This window comes from Macaca thibetana, chromosome 13 (assembly GCF_024542745.1).
Source record: "Macaca thibetana thibetana isolate TM-01 chromosome 13, ASM2454274v1, whole genome shotgun sequence".
In the NCBI taxonomy this organism is placed as follows: domain Eukaryota; kingdom Metazoa; phylum Chordata; class Mammalia; order Primates; family Cercopithecidae; genus Macaca; species Macaca thibetana.
In genome coordinates, this window is record NC_065590.1 from 51971831 (window position 1) to 51989525 (window position 17695).

At 45.8% G+C, this 17695-nt stretch overlaps 2 protein-coding genes across 7 annotated transcripts in view; one reads left to right on the forward strand and one right to left on the reverse strand.

The window, feature by feature from the left end:
* Positions 1-1114, forward strand: part of RTN4 (reticulon 4) — an 80056-nt gene extending 78942 nt beyond the window's left edge. For all 4 annotated transcript variants that reach the window (XM_050754624.1, XM_050754627.1, XM_050754626.1 and 1 more), the window contains one exon: positions 128-1114. In XM_050754624.1, the coding sequence (XP_050610581.1) occupies positions 128-170 (43 nt within the window). In that variant the 3' untranslated portion in view covers positions 171-1114. The remainder of the gene's footprint in view (positions 1-127) is intronic.
* A 158-nt stretch (positions 1115-1272) lies between these two features.
* The window catches only part of EML6 (EMAP like 6), a 256852-nt gene continuing 240429 nt past the window's right edge, over positions 1273-17695 (reverse strand). For all 3 annotated transcript variants that reach the window (XM_050754620.1, XM_050754621.1, XM_050754622.1), the window contains 10 exons: positions 15298-15506; positions 13997-14154; positions 12923-13037; positions 10915-11103; positions 9475-9647; positions 8902-9064; positions 6119-6222; positions 4974-5127; positions 4489-4589; positions 1273-3212 (listed from right to left, as the gene is read on the reverse strand). In XM_050754620.1, the coding sequence (XP_050610577.1) occupies positions 3188-3212; positions 4489-4589; positions 4974-5127; positions 6119-6222; positions 8902-9064; positions 9475-9647; positions 10915-11103; positions 12923-13037; positions 13997-14154; positions 15298-15506 (1391 nt within the window). In that variant the 3' untranslated portion in view covers positions 1273-3187. The remainder of the gene's footprint in view (positions 3213-4488; positions 4590-4973; positions 5128-6118; positions 6223-8901; positions 9065-9474; positions 9648-10914; positions 11104-12922; positions 13038-13996; positions 14155-15297; positions 15507-17695) is intronic.

Below are 17695 nucleotides of genomic sequence, written 5' to 3' on the forward strand. Positions count from 1 at the left end.
AGAATTAGGCAGCTTCAAGGATTTCATTTCTTGTGTTAGCTGAATAACATACAAGTGGTTCTTGGAAGATGGTATGTTAAGCAGCAGCAAACAAAACTGATATTTACATTGACTTTTTCATTTTCAGAATCCAAGCGAAAATCCCTGGATTGAAGCGCAAAGCTGAATGAAAACACCCAAAATAATTACTAGGAGTTCATCTTTAAAGGGGGTATTCATTTGAGTATATGGGGGAGGGTCAGGGAAGAACGAACCTTGACATTGCAGTGCAGTTTCACAGATCGTTGTTAGATCTTTATTTTTAGCCATGCACTGTTGTGAGGGAAAATTACCTGTCTTGACTGCCATGTGTTCATCATCTTAAGTATTGTAAGCTGCTATGTATGGATTTAAACCGTAATCATATCTTTTTCCTATCTGAGGCACTGGTGGAATAAAAAACCTGTATATTTTACTTTGTTGCAGGTAGTCTTGCTGCATCTTGGCAAGTTGCAGAGATGGTGGAGTTAGAAAAAAAAGCCCTTTTCAGTTTGTGCACTGTGTATGGTCCGTGTAGATTGATGCAGATTTTCTGAAATGAAATGTTTAGACGAGATCATACCAGTAAAGCAGGAATGGAAAATCTTGCTTTTCTGGTATGTTCTAGGTGTATTGTGACTTTTACTGTTATATTAATTGCCAATATAAGTAAATATAGATTATATATATATAGTGTTTCACAAAGCTTAGACCTTTACCTTCCAGCCACCCCACAGTGCTTGGTATTTCAGAGTCATTGGTTATACCTGTATAGTTCCAAAGCACATAAGCTAGAAAAAGAAAATACATTTCTAGGAGCACTACCATCTGTTTTCAACATGAAATGCCACACACATAGAACTCCAACATAAATTTCATTGCACAGACTTCCTGTAGTTAATTTTGTCACAAACTCAACTCTATGGACTGAATCTAATGCTTCCAAAAATGTTGTTTGCAAATATCAAACATTGTTATGCAAGAAATTACAAAATGAAGATTTATACCATTGTGGTTTAAGCTGTACTGAACTAAATCTGTGGAATGCATTGTGAACTGTAAAAGCAAAGTATCAATAAAGCTTATAGACTTAAAATGTACTTTGGTATTTTCATTTCATGAAACGAAACTGCAGATTAAAAATGCACATAGTGGGTAGACTTTGCTTCAACCAGTGAATGGTAGCTTGTGCTTTTAGAAAAGTTTTTTCAGCTGATAGTGCAGCTGTTTACTTGGGAAACAAAAGTCAACAAATGTGTTTACATAATCAAATTTATTTGACACATAAAATGTTTAAGTGATGTGTTTTATACTTTTTGAAAATAAATTCATGCACCGATATTTTAACGTATATCATACAGTGCAGGATTTATGAACATACATAAAATCATACCATATAAACGTTTACAAATAAGTTTTTCATGACACACGGACACTATTGCTCTTTAAGTATGGTTGTACATTTCATAACTAATCGATTTATTGTTCTTCCACGTGGTTATTTCAATGCAAGATCCGATCAGCATGAAGAGTCTAGTACAATATAGGCAGACATGGTTATCACTCAGCATCACCAGTCACATGGTTACAGAAAACAGAATTGGGACTGCATAGGGACTCTACTGTGGGCCCAACAACCTATTCGATTGATGTAAGGCATTAGTAAATTGGCATATAAAAATAGCTTAATGAGTGATCTAATCCATTTAGAATGCTGAAGCACTTCTGTGGTAAATGTTTGTTAGTCTATTCTTTAATTGAAAATGCTTCATTTTACCTTTTCTCTAAACTGACAAATGCAAGTAGCCAGTAAATGTAGATCTCGAATTTGTGTTCACTGAACGGAAGGACTAATAGGCGTCTATGTGCTCAGAACAACCAATCCCTCACCAGCTCTCCTTTCAGTGAGCACTGTCAGCCACATCCTGTAGTCACTGGTCAGCTACATGGAAAGTGTGACTGAGGGGGCGTACGGATGGCTTCTGGTAAAGATTGTCCAAGTCATATTCTGTCATACAACCAACTCCAAGGAACTCTAACTCACTTTATAATTTTGATTTACCAGCTATTCCTTGGGTTTACAATTTGTTCTGCAGGTGACTTTTTTAGAATCTGGACTTCACCTACATAGTTCATCTGAAGCAATCAGTGGAGTCACCTCAACTCCACTCAGGGTGGTACAATAAGGTGCAGCCTTGGGTTACCCCATTTATCTTAAGATTTAACAAGATAAGTCAGCTCATTCTCCTGGACCTTCCAGAGCCTTTTTTCCCTTCCATTTTATAGTAGAACTTTGTTTAATTTGAATTCTATTTTGGATTTTGTGGGTTTGGCACAAAACACAATGAAAACCCTTGATTCTACCCCGTCCCGAACTTCAGTTCCTTTGCTGCTCACCTTCCCATAAGCAGGTAACTGATGTCTTTCATTTAGGAAGCCTTGGCATGAACACAGGACAAGGGTGACATGCTGAATCTGCTAAGGGTCCTACAGCCCTCCTCAGCTTTGAAGTTTTAGCACCATATGGAGAAAGGAGAAATTGGTGGGAGGTGAGACAGCAGCCCACACAACTGGAAACTTTCAAAGGCACTTAATGGATATAAAACTCTGCAAATGAAACATTAAAAAATTAAGTTTCTCAACTCCTTTATACATGGCTCATTTGGTTTTGAAAGCTAAATTGGAGAACAGAGGCTAGCGATACTTCTAGTACTTCGGTGCATCTAACTTAGGCTGTCTTGTTCAACTTATTTGTAAAAATGAACATTCTTGAAGTATATAGAAACAATAGCAAAACATCTTTGTAAAAGTTTTGATGCAAATTAAAAGCTACATATTGGTTTAGGGTAACCGAGGCTTCAAAATTTGTCAGCGGGCTACATTCTCAGATAGGAGTTCTTTGTCAGTGTAGTCAGTATGTATAGTGTTTAGTCTCAGGAACAGAGGCAAGCAGTCTTAACATTTTACAACTTGACCTTCCTTCGTGGCATCACAGTTTTGGAGAGTCCAGATTATGGGAGCAGCTGTGTAACTTCCACAGCATTTTGAGCTTGTGCGTCCAGGGCAGCATGGTAGGCATTTCCCAACGGCTGGTGGCAAGGAGGCACCTCAGCGTGGCCTCTGCTGTTGCTGGCTGGTAGCAGCAGCAGCAAGAAGAGGCTTCTGGCATTTACAGACATCGCCACACAAATACACTGAAAAGGCAGACCAAACAGTCATTTTGCATAGCTGGACGTCATACTTGTGTCAAGTGGCAAAAAACAATCTTGCCAAGTGCTCAAAAGTCAAGCTCAGGTGATGTACTGAACATTTTGACTTCAAAAGGTAACCCAGGGATCTTGCCACCAAATCAAGATCTATTGCTTTTTTCTTTTTTTTAAAGGTCTGTTTTTTCAATTGAGTTCTGTTTGGTTCCTTCAGCAGTTTGAATGTCTGTGCTGAATGTTGGTCCGTGAGGACTTTTGGCACTTTGATATCACACTCTCTCCTGTTACTATTGAAAAGGTTTATCAACTCCACTTGAGTCAGAGAGCCCTTTCGAGTGTTTAGCACAGAGCCGGGGTCACAGCGTGCTCCCGTGCCTACAAAGGCCTATAAGCCCTGCATGGTTAAGGTCACTTCTAAGTCTTTTATATTAAAACACAGCGTGCATTGGGGTGACCAGTTCATTTATGTCTCTTACTCCTAGCTTGTTGATAGTTTGGTTGGTGCTGCTTTGAATGGGTGTTTGCACTCTGCAGGGAGCTGCTGTCAGTCCTATCTCAAGGGCTATAAGTGCCAGAAGTAGCCAGCACAGCAGGCTGGAGATGGGTGCTCCCAGGCAGGCCATCAGAAATATGCAGTGCTTTGGAGTGGGAAGTGGGACGAAATTCTTTATAGGTGCCTTTCTTACAACCTCAGACCACTAGGAAGTATCAGAATGCGTGTATTTCTTCTTTATCCCCTCAAGAGTTTTGCTTGGGCTGAATAGAACCCAGTATTCCTGCTACAATGAAGCTCATCAGAAATGGGGAAGCTGAGTGAGTTAGAATGACCTAGTCCTGTTCCTTTATACTATAAATAAATAAATTCCCAACACTGGTGATCAACTGGGAGTTCTATGGATGAATTTCCATTCTAACCTGATTGTGCACAACAGCCCGTGGGCTGCCAAGAGCTCCTACTCCAATCAGCCGTCTCAGGTCTCAGCCACCTGTCCCTGTCCCCCAGCAGTGCCCAGAGTAGCTATCACATACCCACGCCATCCCAGGACAGTTCCAGTCACAACCATTGGGTTGACAGTCACCAAAGAGTAAATGCCTTATCTCGGAAAGTACTTGCCTTCATGAGGACTCATGGAATTTCCTGTTTATTAGCCCAACATCAGCCCTCCCCATGCCCCTGGGAGAGGCTGACTCACAGCACGCCTGAGATGGGGAGGGAGAGCTGGCCAGGCCTGGGGAGTAAGAACTGGGTCCGCTAGGTTAGTACCTGCAGTCGTCTCCTCCAGTGCTGACCACATACTTGTCATCATAAGAGAAACGGATGTTTGTCACGTGAGCCGAGTGACCAAAGTATCGCTTATGTTTGGCCTGTGAGCAAAAGTGAATGGAGACAGTTAAGAGACTCTGGCTCCTCTCAGCAACCACAGACTCCTTCCAGCACTCAAATCCCCTGCTCCCAGAACCTTCCTTCACTGGGGACTCCCATTTGGTCTGGACTCATCTATTAGCCAGCCTTTGGCTGACTTTCCTGCCTCTCATCCTTGCCCCACTTCCGGCCATTTTATCCACCTTCCATCCTCCCTTCTGGCTTCCAGGACTGCCCCTCCGGGAGGTGAAAAAGTCATTGCCGTATTTCCACAGTACTGGGACAGGGTTTCTCTGTGTCTCCCAGAGGTTCATCTAGATGTGGCCCCTGACTCTTGCAGACGGGAAAACAGAACCTGCAGAAAGGTTACTCTGAGGAAGACTCACAAATTTCTCTGTGCACGGAAAATCAAAGAGCTTCACCAGCCCAAAGTCATCTCCTGTGACAATGTTCAGGCCAGCGTGGGTCACACATGCGCAGTTGACATCAGCTTTGTCTGCATTTCGTGGCCAGATTCCAATGACTTCATCTCCCAGGACACTGTTCCAACAGAAAGGAGGGTTAGAAGGAAGTCACGTGCAAAGGTTTCTCAGTCAGTCATCACCTCCCAGGGATAAGGAAGAGAGGGATGTTTAACATCGGGGGTCCCCAAAAGCCAGGCCGCGGACCGGGACTGGTCCATGGCCTGTTAGGAACCGGCCGCAGGGCAGGAAGTGAGCAGTGGTGGCTCCACCTCCTGTCAGATCTGCCGTCGCATTAGAGTCTCATAGGAACCGTGAACCCTAGTGTGAACTGAGCATGCGAGGGATCTAGGTTGCAAGCTCCTCGAGGTGGAACAGTTTCATCCTGAAATCCCACCACCGACTTGGTCTCTGGAAAAAATTGTACTCCATGAAACTGGTCCCTGGTGCTATTTTATGTAATTCCGTACAGCCATGTGGCCCTCCTGGCATGAAAGCATCTGTCGTCTTCCCCTCTGTACATTTGTGCCAGCTCTTACTGTTCCCCCCTGCCTCAGTCCCCTACACTCCAAAAACAAAAGTTACCCCCATCTTTGATTCTCTCCCTGTTCCCTATGGTCCCCTTGAATATGTGTGTGTTGGGGAGAACAGCAGGGGTTCCTTTCAACTCACAGGCTAAATGGCCTCTTTTCCCATGAATTAGCCATTGTTTCTCATCCTGCTAAGCAGGGGTCTGGCCCTCCTACTCCCTTCCCCTGGTGATTGGAGACCTCACTGTGCACTAGGATTGGCCAAGAGAAGGCAGATGGTTTCCTGTTGAACTTGATGGAAGGGGTTGGAGACTTGTAGGAGAAATTACACAAAAAGAGGGACTTTGCATTTCAAAAACCTAGGTCAGATCAAAGCCAGTGTCTTACACTAGTGCCAAGAAGCCTCCCACCCTCACCCCCAAAAGAAAAGACAACACCATTTCTCAGCTTCTCCAGATCCTGCACAAACTTGGAGGCTGAGCCTGAGACAAGAGACTCTCTTGTGACCTTTTCCTCAGGTTTTTTCTTCCAGTCAGTCACCTTGTCCAGGAGGCCCAGGTGATCTTCTCAATGACCATGGCTTCAGTTACCTGCTTCCCCAGGGGGACCTCATGCACCTGGCGCTTATAGGCACCTGTTGACACCTGGAGGTAGAAGAGAAGCCATGTTCATCAACGTTCTTTCTCAGTTCCACAGACTGCCTTTGGGTGCACTGTTTCCCAGAACACTGGCCCAGCCTCTGCATCCCGAGGGCTTTTCTCCAAACCCAAGCTCAGCTCCAGGCTGCAAAGCCTATGGCCAGCCCACGGCAACACCAGCAGGCCATTTCCCCATCTTTCTTCTCATCCATTTTCTCGCTATTTTCCAGAGTCCTAAGGCAGCAATTCTCTTGAGTGTGGCTCCTGACCAGCAACCTCAGCTGCATCTAGAAACCTGTTAGAAATGCAAATTATTGGGCCCCACCCCAAACCTACCCAGACACAGAAAGGGCGGGGCCCAGCAATGCCGGCTGTAACAAAGCCGCCAGGTGTTTCTGATACACAGCAATCCCAGTTCTCAGGAAACCAAGAACCTTTGGTACAGAGGTAAGGCAGGTTTCTCACACCAGCAGCTGATACAGGTGATCTCTGAGGTGTCTAGAACCTGACCCTTGGTGCTCTGGGAATCTTCTAAGGGAAACAGACCACTTTTCCTACCATCAAGGACAGTTGCAGTGAATGGCTGCTGCCTTCCTCTTCAGCCTCCTCTGTCCCTGCAGTGCTTCTCCTGGAATGAGCTGGGAAGCTGAGCTCTTTCCTGCCTCGGGCCTTTCATGCAGATGGACTGGAACAGTGTTCCCACCTCTCTGCTGGCTAACGCCTACACACCCTGCAGACCTCAGCTGAAATATCGCTTGCTGAGAGGAAGTGCATCTAAATTCAGCACCTTGTTACATGCCCCCCAGAATGCTGTACTTTTCCTTCTTGGCACATAATCACAGTTTGTAATTGTATTTATATTTTGTGATTGTTCAGTGCTTGTCTTCTCTGTTACAGAGCAAGCTCCAGGAAACAGGGACTGAAACTGCCTTTGCAAAATTATGACTGAGACAGTGAAAGAGATCTAACTTAACTGGCTCCATCTTGCTTCCAACCTACAAGCTGTCCTTGTTCATTCCTGGACTTAGGCTGAACTATGGGAGAGTTCATAGTTTATGGTTTAAACAAAGATGGTAGTAGCCCTTTCCCAAAGCAGACCTCCTTGCCTGGGAACTAGATTGCCTTTGTAGGACTAACATCAGCCAAAAGATTAGAAATTATGGTTTAGGAGTCATGCAGCTGGAGGCTACAAGATTCTGACCCTCAAACTGCTCGTAAATTCAGTGCTTGAGACATTTTGCAGACCCTGCACTTGATGGATCAGCTGGCCCCACCCAGATCAATAAAGTGGCTCATCTGATTTTGTGGCCCCCCACCCAGGAACTGACTCAGTGCAGGAAGACAGCTCCAACTCCCTATGATTTCGTCTCTGACCAATCAGCACTCCAGGTTCACTGGCTTCCCCCCACCCACCAAATTATCCTTAAAAACTCCGCTCCCCGAATGGTCAGGGAGACCAATTTGAGTAATAAAACTCCGGTCTCCCGCACAGCCAGCTCTGTGTGAATTACTCTTTCTCTATTGCAATTCCCCTGTCTTGAGAAATTGGCTCTGTCTAGGCAGCGGGCAAGGTGAACCCCTTGGATGGTTACCGGACCAGTCTCCTTTTGTCCATCTAAAAGTCTAGCATAGTGCCTGGTTCAGCAAATAGTTCAATGAATAAATACACCCTCTCTCCTTTTGCAGTGAACATCCAGCTCCAGGACAGCTCACAAACGCAGATTTGTTGAGTGCTGGAGAAATCATTCTATTTTCAGGGGTCAGTCCCAGCAGTGGACCCCTCTCCCTCCCTTCCACTGGTCAGCTGCCCTGGGACCCAGGGATGAGCTTTCACTCCAGGCCTACTGGCTGGAGTCCAGGGCCCACATATGGAGGGGCCATTCTACCCAGTAGAGTTTGGAAATGACATCAGTAAATACCAGAAGTGGCACAAGGCTTAGGTGTAGCCCAGAAAACTAGAAATCAGGAAACTCTGAAGAGGAGGTGGTGTCAGGCCTCTGAGCCCAAGCTAAGCCATCATAACTCCAGTGACCGGCACGTATACATCCAGATGGCCTGAAGCAACTGAAGATCCACAGAAGTGAAAATAGCCTTAACTGATGACATTCCACCATTGTGATTTGTTTCTGCCCCACCCTAACTGATCAATGTACTTTGTAATCTCCTCCACCCTTAAGATGGTTCTTTATAATCTCCCCCACCCCTAAGAAGTTTCTTTGTAATTCTCCCCACCCTTGAGAATGTACTTTGTGAGATCCACCCCTACCCCCCAAAACATTGCTCTTAACCCCACCACCTATCCCAAAACCTGTAAGAACTAATGATAATCCACCACCCTTTGCTGACTTTCTTTTCGGACTCAGTCCACCTGCACCCAGGTGAAATAAACAGCTATGTTGCTCACACAAAGCCTGTTTGATGGTTTCTTCAGGCAGACACGTGAGACAGTGAGGGGCAAATTAAAGATGATTAGGGCTTGTGTTTCCTGCTTTTCTTACTCTTCACTATTTTAAATTCTCTAAGTCTCTGTTTCTATATTTACAAAACATGAAAAAAGTAACTAAGGAGTTCTGGTGAAGAGTGAGCACATTGCCTGGCACACAGTAAGGACTCGATTAATATAGGCCATTGGTATTATTGCTGTTATTATTCGTTGCCCCAGATATCAGTAAACCCTAAGCATACCTGAATGTATTTGCCATCTGCAGAAAAATCCATCTGAATGACAAAGCTTGGAATATCTTTGCAGTAGCCAATGCGGTTCAGATTTGTGCCCTGAGTGAGGTCATAGAAGTCGACTGTGTGTTCAGAAGAACCAACGGCTAAGAATCGGTTGTCTGGGCTGATTCTAGAAAAAGCAATCCAAGAGCAGGGTCCATGAAGAGGGCTGTTTGGGGCTGGTCAGGCATGAAGGCTGCTCTGACAGGCCTTCCAGGCCCAAAGGAAATGAGAGCCGCCTTGTGACTCACATGTGGTCACCTCTCCTGGCATTCTATAGAATTCAACCATTTATCTGGATCGAATCCCCGGGAAATATGGTAGAATGACATTTACAAGTAATTTTAACCACACTTATATGGAAATTAGCAAAGCCTTGTCTGAGAGCGAGCGTGGGAGAAGGTATTCTTTCATAGGTGACTTGTTGAAAGTGACTCGCTCACAGCTGAGTTCTTTATTCCAGCCGTGGCCGGAATGGGAACCACTGGTAAGCAGAATGCTTGCCTTTCTCCTCCATGCCCAGACCACCCACTTAGGTACCTGATATCTTGGATAGCAGATTTCCGGTCTCTTTTTTTCCCCCAAACTTTCAGGCTGTTCACCAACAAGATGACAAACTCTCCATTCTTCATGCCAATGGCCACCATCTCCCCGTCAGGGCTGTAGGCCGCACACCTGGCTGCGTGGCCCAGGCTCACCTTGTTTAACAGCTTCTGCATTGATGCAAAGGAAAGTCACCTGAGCCCTTGGCCCCCTCGGCTGGTCTCCAGGAGACATCGTGCACCAGGCCAGAGAAGTCAGGCTGACTTTGCAGCCACTGCAGGCCACCAAATCTCTTACTTCTTAGAGTAAATGTCCCTGAATAACTGAGGTGGGCTGTATGTTTTGATTAGAGCAGCTTGGGGGACAACAAGTTTTAGGGCTGTGGCTGGCAAACTTTTTCTGTAAATGATTAGGTAGCACCTACTTTAGACTCTGTGGGCCATAAAGTCTGTCGCAACTACTCACCTCGGCCTGCTGTAGCACAAGACAGCCACAGTACCTGAATAAAACAGGGCAGCTGGACTTGTAGAAACAGGCCACAGGCCAGATCTGGCCTTTAACTATAGATTGCCAACCTCTTGTTTAGGGGAAAGAGTTTGAGCTTCTGCCTCTGCTGGTTCAAATTCTGAATCCTGGCCCTGTCACTTACTAGCTGGGTGTGTTTGGGTAAATTACATCTCGGTTTCTCTAGTTTTACTAATAGCGATGTTAATAAGGGCTTTGCGAGGTTATTGTAGGCACTGATCATGTCCATGAAGCAGCTGGGGTTATGTAGGTCAAGTAGTGACAGCTGTTGCTAATGATGTTCTGTAATAAATAATTACAGAAACTAACTTAGGAGTCTAACAACCATACTCAGGCTTTTACCTGTCTATTCTGTGACTATGACACTAAAAATACAACATTTACCAGCCATTTTAAAATGAAACCAAGCATTTTAATTAGTAGAACCTGAGTACTTGTTTTAACACTGGATAAGACACGAGGATTGGGAAGAACCCTTCGTTCCCCCCGACCCGCCCCCTCCACCCAGCCACTCCCTGCTATTTCACAGTTTTACTCCAGGTGAACTTTAACACTGCCTTCCCAAACTCAAAGAGAAACCTTGTTGGGATTTTGACAGAAATACATTAGGCCCATTTGGGAACATTGACATTTTAAATCATTTTTAGTCTTCTCATCCAGGGAAAACATCATTTGATTCCATATTTTTAGTTTTGTGGGTTCTTTCATGACAAGAGAATAATCGTTGTCAAATATATTGTTTAGATGGGTTGTGGTGAGTGGGCCTTCTTTTATTGTTAGGTTTTCTACCTTGATCTCCTATCTGGCCCCATCCCCGTCTCCGCCATGATGCTGGCTGGGCCTCCCCTCGCTCAGCTCCCACGGCCGGCAGCCCACTCGTGGGCATCTGAGTTTGGGCAGAGTCGGCCTCACCTTGTCAGCCAGGTCCCAGATCCGGGCTGTGCCGTCGTTGCTGGCAGAGATGAACAGGTCCTTGGAAGGGTGAGTGGCCAGGCCCCAAATCTCCCCTTCCATGTGACCATCAATCAGGATATTAGAAGCAGCATTTTTTTCACCAACTTCAATTATTTCTCCGTCTTTGGTTCCCACTAAGATTTTTCCCTGTTGTAATTGAAACACTATTAGAAAAAGGACAAACAAAACACAAGTAACTTGGGAAAATGCCTTTGCAGGGTTAATATTAAAATAGGAAGGGGTGAGAAGTGTTGCTTTTGTTTTTGAGACAGGGTCTCACTCTGTCACCCAGGCTGGGGCACAGTGGTGACATCTTGGCTCACTGCACTGCAACCTCTGCCTCCTGGGTTCAAGTGATTCTCCTGCCTCAGCCTCCCTAGTAGCTGGGACTTCAGGTGCCCACCACCACACCCGGCTAATTTTTGTATTTTTAGTAGAGATGGGAGTTTTACCATATTGGCCAGGCTGGTCTCGAACTCCTGACCTCAAGTGATCTGCCTCCCTTGGCCTCTCAGAGTGCTGGGATTACAGGTGTGAGCCACCACACCTGGCCAGTGTTTTGTTTTTAACAACAAACCGTCCGTTCCTAATTGCTCTTTTCCACCCTTTCACTTTGCCTTTTCTCCATCAGCTACCTCAGGTGAGAGCTTCAGCACAGACCTGACCTTCAGCACAGCTCTCACCTGGGTGAGAGCTCCATCACCCAGCCTCTGCTAGAATATTCCAGTGACTGCAGAGCACGGCAGCCAATTCCTGTTCTTGGACAGCTCAAACTCTTAGTAAGTTCTTCCTTCCACTGAACAAAATTCTGCTTCCTGGCCAGGTGTGATGACTCAGGCCTATAATCCCAGCCTTTTGGGAGGCCGAGATGGGTGAATCACCTGAAGTCAGGAGTTTGAGAGCAGCCCAGCCAACATGGCAAAACCCCATCTCTACTAAAAATATAAAAAATTAGCTGGGCGTGGTGGCGGGCGCCTGTAATCCCAGCTACTCAGGAGGCTGAGGCAGGAGAATCGCTTGAACCCAGGAGGCATAGGTTGCAGTGAGCTGAGATCACACTGCAGCACTCCAGCCTGGGCAACAGAGCAAGACTGTCTCAAAGAAAAAAAAAAAAATCTACTTCCTGATAACTTCCAGGCTCCAGGTGTAGTCCTGCCTTCATGTCTGATAACTACCCTTCCAGGTGGGCATCACTTAGCTATTTAAGAACAAAATCCCCAGTTTCGAATCACGTGGTATTCCACATCTGGTTTGCCTTTTTCATGGAGAGCATCTAGAAAGCAAATTCTTAGACTGATATTCAAAAACATAAACACAAGGTATTCGATCAAGGTTTGGAGATTGGCTTTTAAGTGCATCAAATCTCCTGGGGGAATTTAAATAGAAGGAAATAGAAGGGAACATACAAGTCAAGGCCCCATCCCTGAGATTCGGATTCAGATTTTGGTCCAGTCCCAAATGGATGCCCGGACATCCATATTCTTTAAAACTCACCAGTTGTTTTGGATGTGCTGCCAAATGTGAGTTGGAAACCAATGGCTTTGAGTCAGACAGTTTAGTTTGGTGGCCCTTACCTCCTCCTTATTGACCCTATAACTTAGGGCATAGGCAAACTATTTAGTATCTCTGAGCTTATGCGAATATCATCTATAATACTAGTAGCTAACATCTCCTGAATGGGACTATATGCCAGGCAAGATGAAAGGCACTGTCATGTATAAATATGTGACCCTCATGACAAACCTGTGTACTGGACACAAAAACATGAAGGAACACACCCAAGGTCACCCAACTGGTTCTTCCTGGGGGAGTCTGACTCTCTTAAGCTGCTTCCCACTACAGCACAATTCACATCTTGAAGCCTTGTTTCAAGGATTAAACCAGTCCAGGGAAAGTGCCTGGCTCGGAAGGTACCTACACTTCCCCCTTCCCTGGCCCAGCCCCCAGGGGAGCTGGCTGTGCTCACTTTTCCACGGCACACAGAGCGCACACACTCCACCAGCTGCCCCGTCTCCAGCTGAAAGGCCCGGCAGCGCTTCATCTCCTGGTCCCACAATTTTACAGCACCTCCTTCTTTGGTCCTAAAAAAGATTGAAAGGGACTCAGGCCGTTAACCCTCATCCTAAGACCCACTCCTGCCTCCAGGCCTCTCCCCTGTTTCCCAGTCATCAGGGTCCTCGCTGGTTGGAGCCCAGAAGGACAGACCCTCGGGGGTCCAGACCCTCCAGGCAGCCTCCCTCTTAGGCCCTGCTGCTGAGCGATCCCAACCTCCTGAGCTTGCAGATTTCCTAAAATGCCTTCAAATGCTACTATCTTGGGAGGAAAGAAAATGTAATTTGGAAATTCAGACTTTTTATTAGATTAGAACACAGAAACGTTTCTCCTGTCTTCAGGCTTTGCTTCCACATCTCCCCTCTCCTTCCTCCATTCCTCCACAGAGCTACCAAGAATAACATTTTATCAACAGCAAAGTCACTGTGGTTTGTTCAAGAATACCTCTCAAGATTTTGTTTTTAATTTTTATTTATTAATTTATTTTGAGATGGAGTTTTGCTCTTGTCACCCAGGCTGTAGTGCAATGACACAATCTCGGCTCACTGCAACCTCCGCCTCCTGGGTTCAAGCCATTCTCCTGCCTCAGCCTCCCAAGTAGCTGGGATTACAGGCGCCCACCACCATGCCCAACGAAATTTTATATTTTTAGTAGAGATGGGGTTTCACCATGTTGACAAGGCTGGTTTTGAACTCCTGACCTCAGGTGATCTGCCCACCTTGGCCTCCCGAAGTGCTGGGATTATAGGGGTGAACCACTATACCTCTCTCGGGTTTTTAAACTACCATCAAACCACTTTTGCACTCCTCTCTTCCTTCTGAGGATCTTGACCTAGGGCCCTCTCGGAGAGAGAGCAGACTGATCTTCCTAAAGCAAAAAAGATAGGAGGATGACAATCTGCATTTTCTCCAAGCTGGGGACACTTCTGTCAGTTTCTCCCAAGATAACAACAAACGACAAGTTGTTTCCATAGGAGCTTTGGCTTACGGCCGCTCTTTTCCGCCGGTCACTATGAGTCCATCCCGAAGGGTTGTGTACATTGTGAACACGGGGCCTGTGTGAGCCTTGGCCACCAGCCGGATGAGGAAGTGGTCCTTCCACACGTAGACGTCTCCATTGATGGCACCCGTGAAAGTGAGGTTGTTCTGTAAACAAAAGAACATCTTCTATACCTGGAACACACTCAAGCAGGTCCCTCCCCAGGCACCCGTTCTCTCATTAAGGAACCACAGCTAGAGACGCAGACACGCCAAGGCGGTTTGATCTTTTTGTGCTAAGGAAAGCAGCAGAAATTGCAGAGAAACCACTGAGAGCACATCACAAGGTAGTCCGCCTGGCTTGGAAATTAACTATATGTAATTGGCTTGGGCATTTGACTTCCCCTCTGAGCACAGCTGTGCATTAGCAAGGACTTCTCTTCTGTGAGCACTGCCCAAGTGACAGCAGGGGCAGAGGCAGACTCCGGGCCACAGGACACTTTCCTGGAGCTCCTCTATGAAAGGGAGAAACCCACTCCTGGAGGACCATGAAGTGACTGTGTTCCAACATGTCTCCATTTTGGAGCCTGCATTGGCTGAGGGCACCCCATAGCTCACTTAAGGGTGGCAAGTGGGGGCATCTGTGGCACAAGAGGGCTGGGAAGAAAAAGGATCATTATCTAGCAGTGGAAATTGGTCCCAATATTCTCTGGGGCTTGCAAGTCAGGGTTGCCCTTACAACAACAAACCTCCTGTCCTGGGTGGGTGTCCTACCTTTTCTGGTTAATATTTTAAGAAAAAAAAAATATTGGCCGGGCGAGGTGGCTCACGCCTGTAATCCTAGCACTTTGGGAGGCTGAGGTGGGCGGATCACCTGAGGTCAGGAGTTCAAGACCAGCCTGGTCAACATGATGAAACCCTGTTTCTATTAAAAATACAAAAATTAGTGAGGCATTTTTGTATTGGTGGCAGGCGCCTATAATCCCAGCTACTTGGGAGGCTGAGGCAGGAGAATCACTCGAGCCTGGGAGGTGGAGGTTGCAATGAGTCGAGATTGCACCACTGCACTCCAGCCTGGGTGACAGAGCAAGACTCTGTCTCAGAAAAAAAAAAAAAAAAAAATATCTATATATATATTGTCAACCCACCCATATGTGCTACAGAAACGGAACAATGGTTGCAAATAAGCCAGTACAGGAGCTAATGTGGAAATGGCTTTCCTGCTGTTTTCAGCCTCTTGGCCAAACTCCCCTCCTGCCCATGCCCGGGGGGCCTGGGTCCCCTTCTCAGGGAGCAGCTGCTAGAACTCACAGCACCGAAGGCCACGGAGAGCATCGTTTGCATTTTGGCAGCTCCCAGGGACCCGATGACTCCTTTTTTGTAAAGCAAGGCGCTGCCTGCCAGGGTCCAGAACTTCATATGTTTGACCCCGACAGATACAAACTGCGTGTCTGAGTCAGGGCGAAATTCCACCACGAATATGCGCTCCAGGTGACCCCCTCGGCTGGCAACCTTGGCACCTGTGTGGGTGACAGAGTCCAGTGAGGCTCCTCATTGCTTCATGGGCCAGGTAGGGGGAGCCACAGCCCAGGAGGTCTCTACCCCAGCAGGCTTGGGGCATGCCTCAGTTCTTCTTTACAGCACTTGCTCTCTCCCCTTCAGACACTACTCCCAGGTAGCAGTGGGGAAAGTGTGTCTGGGAAGTTTCCAGAGCAGCAGGTGCTAGTAACAGATCCCCGCACCCAGGCGTTCATGAACGTAGCAGGAAAGGATGGCCTGTGAGACGGAAGCTTCCAGATATGAGAAGGCAGCAAAGTGGCTTAAAGATATCCCCCATCCCCCTTCCATCAGCACAGGAGTCATCCCTGCATAGGACGACAGAGCTGCTCCCAGAGTGCCACTGGGATTCACATTCCTCTAGACAGCTTTTCTTTTTTTTAACTATTTCTAAGATTCTCCTGCATTTTCTTTCTTTCTTTCTTTTTTTTTTTAAGCTCCCCATTTTCCTTTGTATTTTGTGGTGTTTAGGTTTAAATGTTTTTTACCTTTTAAGTACTAGTTTTTTCCTCAACCCCATTTATTTATGTTTTTGACTGTCTCTTGAGTTTTATTTAACCTTCGTCTTAATACAATTCCAACTCTATCATTTACTTGTACAACAACTTTAGACAAGTTATTTAAGCTCTCTGTGCTTCGGTTTCCTTACCTATAAGATGGGGCTAATAATCGTTCCTATTTCAGAAGGTGCAGTGCAGACGAAAAGAACTGACCTAAGTGAAGCCCTGAGCACAGTGCTTGATGATCTGAGCAATCATGTCTTAGCCAGTATTAGTAGTAGTAGTAACAGTATTATCATAACTCCTTTAGCCCCTTTTAAAATTTCTTGGGGCCGGGCGCGGTGGCTCAAGCCTGTAATCCCAGCACTTTGGGAGGCCGAGGTGGGCGGATCACGACGTCAGGAGATCGAGACCATCCTGGCTAACACGGTGAAACCCCGTCTCTACTAAAAAATACAAAAAAACTAGCTGGGCGAGGTGGCGGGCGCCTGTAGTCCCAGCTGCTCGGGAGGCTGAGGCAGGAGAATGGCGTGAACCTGGGAGGCGGAGCTTGCAGTTAGCTGAGATCCGGCCACTGCACTCCAGCCTGGGCGACAGAGCGAGACTCCGTCTCAAAAAAAAAATAAAATAAAATAAAAAAAAATAAAATTTCTTGGCTTCTATTCTTTTAGCCTGTATTTTAAACCCACCTTTTAAAAATCTCATTATTTTTAAGCTCTTGAGTTTTAAATTTTTGTTTTAAACCTGTTACCCTTTAACTTACTCTGAATGTTTTTGTTCCAATTTCTTAATTGTCACCCCTCCCTTGATTATTCACACACGTATTTGTTTCTTCTTTCTTCTCATCACTTCACGTATGTTTTTACGACAGCTTTCTAGCACCGTGGTGGTGGTGGGCTTTGGTGTAGCTGGGCCCTCTGATACTCCCTCACAGAATCTCGTTCTGGGCGAGGCTGGGGAAAGCCAGAGTCCTTCTCCCAGCTGTAATTCTGTCTGCATGTGGAATCCCTGACTTACTGTAACAGATCTCTCTCTACTTAGGGCTCAGAGGTTTTAAGATCCACGATCTTCAAGGACACCATAAACAAAGTAAGACAACAGACTGGAAGAAAGCATTTGCAGTGCTTGTAAGATTCAGAGGATTAACATTAAAGATCTATAAGAAACTACAAATTATAAGTAAAGACAAACAACCCTCCCACCTCAAGTAGTAAAAGGATTTGAGCAGGTGAATTACAAAAGCAGCATACAAGTGGCCAATAACGAGATGGAAAGAGGATCCAGCTCACCAGTCTTGGCAGAAGTGCAAACATACAATGAATTGGATATTTTTTCAAGGCCACCATTTGTATTTTCCTTGTTTTCATTTCATGGACACTTCTAATTGTGGAGACACCTGTATCACTCTTTGCATTGGTTTCCAGTCTGCTTAGAGCAAATTACACATATACCTAGGACCTGACAACATGGATTTTATGTAATAAGTTCATTTTAGTTCTATTTTATTTTTACCTACACACACACACGTTCCCCAAAACAATCCTCTAATAAATGAAGAATGAATAATAGGCTCTGGTGATATACAAAATGTATATAAACCTCCCCAAACACAGGGTATTTATCTGTAAGTAAGACTTGAAATGAAGGCAAAC